The sequence below is a fragment of the Schistocerca cancellata genome, chromosome 1, assembly GCF_023864275.1.
Source record: "Schistocerca cancellata isolate TAMUIC-IGC-003103 chromosome 1, iqSchCanc2.1, whole genome shotgun sequence".
Lineage (NCBI taxonomy): Eukaryota > Metazoa > Arthropoda > Insecta > Orthoptera > Acrididae > Schistocerca > Schistocerca cancellata.
The window spans coordinates 751,345,591-751,353,992 of NC_064626.1; the positions used below are offsets into that span (position 1 = coordinate 751,345,591).

General features: G+C 44.3%; 1 protein-coding gene across 1 annotated transcript in view; it reads left to right on the top strand.

Moving 5' to 3' along the window:
• The window catches only part of LOC126186041 (heat shock protein 70 B2-like), a 146,630-nt gene extending 144,204 nt beyond the window's left edge, over positions 1-2,426 (top strand). Inside the window, exon 8 of the mRNA XM_049928178.1 lies at positions 1,717-2,426. Within this exon, the coding sequence (XP_049784135.1) occupies positions 1,717-1,956 (240 nt within the window). The 3' untranslated portion in view covers positions 1,957-2,426. The remainder of the gene's footprint in view (positions 1-1,716) is intronic.
• Positions 2,427-8,402: the final 5,976 nt, after the last annotated feature.

An 8,402-nucleotide genomic window follows, 5' to 3' on the forward strand; every position in this document is an offset into this window, starting at 1 on the left:
ATCTACCAGCGTTTGGCCATGACGTGTGACAAAGCTTCGGTATGACTGGCTGCTTAAATCCCTTGTTGTTTCTCGCGACAAATCCCGTAACTTGTCTCCAGATCACTTCTGTTGGGTTCTGCTTCTACGACGCTTGATGGTGTGAGACCACATCTGTGGTATAAAATAAAAAAGGGTATCTGATTTGGCGTTTTTGTCCCAAAAAATTCATTTGTTATGTTTTCTTAATTTAAACAATACTGGATAATAAAGAATTTATATTTGAAATGAAAAATGGAATCTTGCACGCAATACGTAACTAGAAAAAAGAAGACGTGCATATTTCATAAAAGCTGTTGATTAGGTACGTGTTAATTAGCATATATTTGATGAATCTCATATTTAAAAGATGTAGCTATATCAACCTGAACGAATCTCAATTTACCATTCCACAACGCTACCAATTAATCTACGCATCCCACTACCAAACACGCCTTAAATTTAGTTCTTGGAAAACTTCAAAGCTGATTTTTTTCTGTAAAATTGTGAAAAACTTTGAGAACAATCTGTTTACCGCTACTTTTTAACGATGTCCCACGTGCGTGTTTCACTACGGAGCAGGAAGCAGCGTGAGCTATTTTCACACTACGTACCAACAACGCGACAATCAGCTCACAACAGTACAGAGATTGCAACTGCACACGATTTTAAATATAAAAACTACATATTTAAAATATGATAAAGAAAAACGTTGATGGCTGTTAATACATTAGAATATCTTTAAGTTTCATTCACGGTAACATAGTAACAAGATATATAATACGTAAATAAGATCTACTTTGAAGAGCGTAACAACACCGGTGTACGTGTGCTGTGGTTGCTGACCAGTCACGGCGTTAGTGTTTGTTTACATTGAAACATCCCCTTAGAAAAATTTATGAATTACTGTGCTGGTAAACTCCTTACGTCATTTGATTTTCAAACAGCTGAGCAGAACGGAACGTACTCAGACATTTCTCTCTTTAGTTATTCTGATCAACACTAAAATGACACACAATATTTTTAGCGCAACGCAATCTGACTTTAAATAATCCCTACAAAAGAATGGCCCTGACTAACAATAACCTATACTTTTCATGAATCACTTACCTCACAAAAATCTTCGTTACTCAAACTACTGCAACACAGCGTGCGCCAATACTGCCAGCTGAATAAAAGATTCTAATTACTGAAGGCACTAACTGCTGATAGGCATAGCTAGCAAATGAAAGATTTTTATAGAGAACAAACAATGTATTTACCTTAATAATACTCAAAAATCATCATATATATATCAGTCCATGATATACAGTATTACAAATTTACTGTTTCTGATGGAAACACGTCCAGACCGTCCGCTCTCAAAATTCTGCCATCTCTCTCCCCACATCCACCACTGCTGGCGGCTCACCTCCCACTGCACAACGCTACGCGCTGTTCACATCCAACTGCCCAACACTACAATAGCAATATTCCAACAATGCCAGCCAGCCACAGACTGCACACAGCACAGTCAGTGATTTTCATACAGAGCGCTACGTGGGGTTACCAACATAAAAACCTAAACAGCCTACTTACATAGTGATTTTCATACAAAGCGCTACGTGGCGTTACCAACATAAAAACCTAAACAGCCTACTTACAACATCAGGTTTAGTCTTATGATGAATAAGGTATAAGAGTTTACTGTTGCCGCAGGACGCGGGCAGCAAGCTGAGCGACGCGGACAAGGCGACGGTGCGGGATCAGAGCGCGGAGGCGCTCAAGTGGCTGGACAGCAACTCGCTGGCGGAGCAGGAGGAGTTCGAGGACCGCTACAAGCAGCTGTCGGCCGCCTGCTCGCCCATCATGGCCAAGCTGCACCAGGCGGGCGCCGGCGGCGGCGCAGGCGCGGGCTCCGGGGCCGCCAAGGGCCCCACCGTCGAGGAGGTCGACTGAGGCGGCGGCGACGCTGCTCCGCGAAGAACTCTACTGTGCTGTGGCCACACCATTCTAACACACTCTTTACACTAGCCTGCCACTCTCGTTTAGGAATTACTTCGTTGTGCGTCACACACTGTGCTCCACATTTTGTTGTACCGATATTGCGTTTAAGCGAAGTCTTAAAAAATGCCGTGGTTCAGTGTCTTACATAATTTTCCTGCTTTCTTCTAACAAAAATCGTCAAATGTTGCTGATAGTGGCTTGAGAGTACTCCATATCCATATGTAGGATCTCACGTTGTGCGGCATTGCTGATGTATAATGTCCTCGCAGGTACGCTGCCGAATTGCTGTGTCTTCTTGGTATGATATACACGTCAAGAAAAGCGTTGCAACACGCCGATATGCTATTGTGACTATTTCTGTACTGATCCGAAGGTCGCCGTGATGTTGTTTCTAAACATAACCACAGCAGCCGTGAGCACTACCTACGCCACACTTTCACGTGAAAGTAACGCACCAGTAGGGCCGCATTAGAGTCGTCTATGGAGCAGCAGACTGAACATCCACCATACCGCGACAGACAATCGCGACCAACGACAGGATCCGCAAGATCACGTAGGCTTGCCAACCACGGAAGTTGTTGGATGTGAGCACCGTAGTCAGAATGGTGTTGTATGTACATGGAATTGGTTCCAATCGACAAGTAGCGTCGAGGACATACACCGCACAGGCCGTTCACTTTCGAGAGGTGAGAAGGATGATCAATATCTACGACTTTTGAGTCAAAGGAACCTTGAGCTAAGGGCCGGAGAACTGAATTCGGCGTTGCGAGAGGCTAGAAGACGTCACCGTTAGGAGACGATTACATGATGCGACTCTCCATTCCCGACCACGTTGGCGAGCATCATGTCGTACACCACAACACTATGGACACCGATCAAGATTGGTAAGAAATGCAGAACGGACATAGCGCAATTGGCACCGGGTGCTGTTTACGAACGAAACACGGATCTAGAATGAGATTTTCACTCTGCAGCGGAGTGTGCGCTGATATGAAACTTCCTGGCAGATTAAAACTGTGTGCCGGACCGAGACTCGAACTCGGGACCTTTGCCTTTCGCGTGCAAGTGCTCTACCTGTTTGGAAGGTGGGAGACGAGGTACTGGCAGAAGTGAAGCTGTGAGGACGGGGCGTGAGTCGTGCTTGGGTAGCTCAGTTGGTAGAGCACTTGCCCGCGAAAGGCAAAGGTCCCGAGTTCGAGTCTCGGTCCGGCACACAGTTTTAATCTGCCAGGAAGTTTCGAGACACGGATCTGTTTGTATCCTGATACTCGCAGACAATGTGTCTGGAGACAACCCGCTAATATTTAACGCCTCCAAGACTGTGTCCCACATAGTCAACAAGATGACGGGGGAGTCATGATCTGAGGTGGCATTATATGGGGCCAACGTACACATCCCTCGGTTTCTGAGTGCAATGACACAGTTCTGCGTTACAGGGACAGAGCTCTGCAACTAATAGTGGGACTATATTGGCAACATTTTGGTGATAATTTCAGCATGATGGTTGGTAACTCGCGTGGTCATCGTGCTGGACTGGTGAAGACGTTACTTAAGCATGCTGGCGTCACCAGAGTGGAGTAGCCTGCCTATTCACCAATCAGGAACCCAATCGAACATGTTTGGGATCGATTGCAACGAGCTGTTTTGGACGTCCGTAACGACCCCGTATTCTGTGAAACTTACGCAGAATCGCCACTGGACCGTATGATAATTTCGACCAGAACTGACCTGATGATCTCATTGAAGGTATGACACGAAGGATTCAAGCTTACATCCGAGCAAGGTTAAGTTACATGACGCCACGTATTGATGTTGCTCAGGACTGCTGTCAAAAAGCGCCATGGGAAACGGACGATATTGTCGTTACAAAATTATTTTTTTATTTTATGATCTGAACACATTACAACTGAATATATGTGCGTACCTCAGAGCCAATTTTTGTTTTTTGTGCCACGAATTTCTAAACAAAAGGGTGATGCAAAGCTTTTGTTGGTGTGTGTATTTCGACAGTGTAGCTCGTTTTCATCGTCAGATGTTCCCTGATGTAGTGAAAGGTCACTGAAAGCTGCTATAACTTAATCACACAATGGATCACGGTGCTACAAGAAGTTTGGCACAGACGTCATGTCCTGGGACAGTGTTCATAACAGAGGCGATTGAGATTGTTCGAGGAAAATCTAATCATCGGAAGCTCGGGGTACAATCTGAGAAGCGCATGCTGTGCTGCCTTAAAATCAATAAAAGAACACCGGAAAGCTCAAGTCAAGCAGAAACAAGAAAAATAAGCCACTGGCACACCACCTGGACGGTACTCACTCTTAGAGGGAGCGGACCGCGGACGAAACGCCTCCTACGGGCCAGGAGCGCTCCGGCGTTCGGGAGCGGAAAGCATACCGAACGCCGAAGCCAGGACCGCAGGAAGGCGAAAAGAGGGAATAATTGGTGGGTGTAGAAGAGCGAGCATTCCTCCTTGAGCTTCAGGAGGGTGAGACCAGTTTCACGATCGCACTTCATACCGAGTTTCAACCTGCCTGCCTATGATTGCGCGAGCCTTCCAACGACGACAGATGCAGTCACGCGCAGCGCAGACCAACGTGCACATGCGTGTGACTTCGACGTCCTCCCAAGCGGAAGGCTGACCACAACACCAGGGAACGCAGACGAGCGAGATGGAGCAGCGCAAGGAACGATGAAGAATGGTCAAGAGAGCAGAGTTGACAACAGAAGTCCTCAGAGATGTGAGACTCTTCATACCCCTTCTGAAAATGAGCGATGGGGGTGGCGGGGCGAGGGGGGGGGGGAGAGAAAGACTCACGGCCAGTGTAGAGAGGTACATACAACACTGAACAAGTGTGAAGGCGACGACATTAAGACGACAACACTAACAGTTCTGGCCAGAGTTTCGAAAGTTTCCTTTGGTTGTAAGATGAATGCCGCAACTGTCCCTAAATCCGCTCCAGATACATTCTCAATTGATAGACATAAATGCACCCCTCCCCTTGGACTCGTACTAATTCAAGGTCATCAACTGGAACTAAAATAACCGCTGAACAGAATCCATTTTCTAACAAATGGCTGAAAAGAGCGTTCACGCTATTGAACGGCCCACCTTCCTCCATACGAGGAAGATGTGAAATGTGCACAGTAAAATAAAATACCCTGACGCTTCAGTACGTCATGGAGCACCTGACGATAATAAGGGGCTACATTGTCAAAATGTCGTCCCAAGAAGACACAACAATCCGACAGCATTCCCACGAGAACATTATAAATCCTCATATGGAGTTAAAATCCCAGCCCAGCCATTTCGGTTTAATGCTTCAATGGTTTCTCTATTCTCTTCAGGAGAATGCAGGGATGGTTGTTACAATAGGACCACTGTTAATTCTTTCTCCCATGCTTGATCTATAGTACTAGTGACTATACCTTGGCAAGGGTAGCACAATCTGTACGAATTCTTCATTCTTCCTAATTTAGCGTTACCAATTCAGAACGCTTCGAATGCTTTCCAGAACGTAAATACACGTCACTGACCGCTGTACTTCCATTCAGGCGGACGACGGCCCTGTCTGGCTATCCAGATTTAATTTTCCCATAAGTTTCGCTTAAGGAAAATTCTGGGATGGTCGCTTTGTAAAGGGCATGCTGATTTCTTTCCCCTCCCTTCCCTAATCAGAGCTTGTGTGCCGAATGTAATGACCTCGTTGTCGACTGGACGTCAAACGCTAATCTTCCTTCCTTCCTCTGAGCGCTCGTATAACGCGACAGCTGTGCCGGAATCAGAGTTAATTCTCTCTACGCTTCAGGACATTTCATATTTTTAACAGTTTTAAGCAATATTTTATATTCACCTAGACTACTGAATTTGAAAAATCATATGAATGTAAATCAGTAAGTAGTTCCATTCGTCTCTCCTACTACCATAATTATGAATCCAAATTACCTGGTGATAAAACTAACTGAAGTACCCCGAACCCTTCCTGAAATTGTTCTGTTTTTGCGACAGATAGCTCGCGCAGATCAGTATATCAACAATTGGTCCTATAGTTTGGAGACTGCATATCGTTTCGAAACCTACCGGTAATATTATGAAACGATGAGAAAAACGCTGTGAACCACCTAGGACTTGCACCGCAAATATTTAGATAATGCAAGAAGCAATTGATCTGCCAATTTCACAGCTTGAAATGGTAGGCAGGAGGCCGCCTATGCGACCCATACTCAGAGAGTTATGGGTCTCAAATGTGTATTTATTTAAAATCAGGTAAAAATGTTTCAGTTGGGCAATACCTACTGACAGTACCTCAGTCAACGTAGACTCAATTAGAATGTCAATGGTGGTTGTTGTAGAAGTCTAGTGTAAGCAGTTTACGAGATACCGTAGTGAACATTGTAAACACCGACAGTTGTTTGTTTCATGTGGTAACACAAACGAATGTGAATTTTACATGGATGGGTATGTGCAGCCATATGTAGATGTCAGTACGTCTCCGGAGGTATAGTGTTGTTGAAAGGGACATTGCCTAGGCAAAATGAAGGCAAAAAAGGGTGAATACATTACCTCTATGGGACCTAACACGTAAAGAACCAATAGACACTCAAAGCCTGTGCTCAAAATGACCGCTGTCAGCGTCAACACAAGCTTGCAGTCAGCCATGCGTACGTTCTAGCATTTCAGCGGAAACTGCAGCGCAGGCGGCAGTAATGTAATCTGTATTGTCTGAAGAGACTGAAGTTATTTAAGAGGTTGACGTCTATTGAAATATCTTTCGGCATACATGGCACACGAAAGAACGTCTTAATTCGTAGACTCGCCTTAAACCAAGAGCATAACCACTTGTTTCGTGTTGGGAAATACTATGTTCCAAACACGTCCTACTACGTACACTAACACACAATAAACGACAGGACCGTCGCAATCCTATCCCAGTGCACACACAACAAAATGTAAATAAATATCACATTGTTACCTAGCATCTAAACAGTATTATGGAACAAACAGCTGTTGGTGTTTACATTGTTCATTAACTACTTGCACTACCTTCCTGCAACAAACACCACTGACATTCTTATTTACCATACTTTTATGGTTTTACTGTCACTAGGTATTGTTCCATTTAAAAATTTGTTTTTGTTTTAAATAACTGCGCCTTCGTCAATGTCCAAAATCTATGTGTTGGTTGCAAATACGCGTCCTTGCCTACAATTCAGTTCCGTGAAAACCACATATCGATAGTGTCTTCCATGTGCGAAATATATGCGGAGCAAGTGTTTGGTGATTCACCCTGTATAAGGAACACACAAAATCAGTCGTAACAAAGTACATCTGTCAATGAAATTGCACAGAAGACCCTACTGTGACCTATTCTAAAATGCTACTACCATGTTTGGGTCCTATCTTACAGTGCTGACTGAAGGCTGAAGAAGTCGAAGACATTTTGTTAAGATTATAACAAGTCTGCATAGCCCATATGAAAGGGTAATAAACAAAATCTTTATCGGAATCCGCATAAGGCAACGTTGTTGTCGCGAAACCTTGTTGCGCAATTTTTGAGGACTGATACGTAAGATGTAGTGTGAAACTGTTCTCCTGCGCAAGGATTACGAGAATGAGATGAGAGACCTTATAAAGCGTACGGAGGAATCCATATTGCCAATTTTCCGTTATACTACGCGTGAATGAAATAAAATAAGAATGCCTGTTGGTAATAATTATCATTTGTCAATAGAGCGTGCCTTCGTAATATATTTGTCGATGTAGATGATGATCTCGAGAACTCTGCTGCGAAAGAGCGAAAATATCATCGTCGTTTTCTCAAAAATTCCTTCTCCAGCCGTCTACAGCGTTTGGCAGACAAAATATGAGGCCTGCGTGGACGCCAAAATGACTGGTATTTCGATTGTCTCCGGCACAGTACGACATTTCAACGACTTGTTACTCTCCAGACTCCTACCATCTAACCATTTTTCGCAAAACGTTCTATTCTGGCTTTTGTCATCATTTACTACCAGCTAGCGGCATGCTCCACTTGTAGGTGGCGTCACCTCGCTACCATAGTCTACTCGATGGTAGACAGCTGTTTTTGATGAACGAGTACATCTCAGTATTGCATCCTGACGCAATCGCAATCTCAATGGTCCTACGCCCCTGTGAATGAGCGAAGCGTGTGGAAATCAGGCCTGATCATCGAAAAGAGGAGAATGTGGTGAGAACGACAGACTGTCATGAAGATGAAACGAGCAAAGTGACATTTGTCTCCTCCTAATCACGTTAGCTATTCAATTGTACTTGTGGTGGAGATTACTTTTTACATCAGTTGTGCAACGTGCCTTCATATACAGAGCATGTTTCCACGATGTTTGGTGCTCTCTTGTGTTAAGTTCAAGTTTTTGTCGGT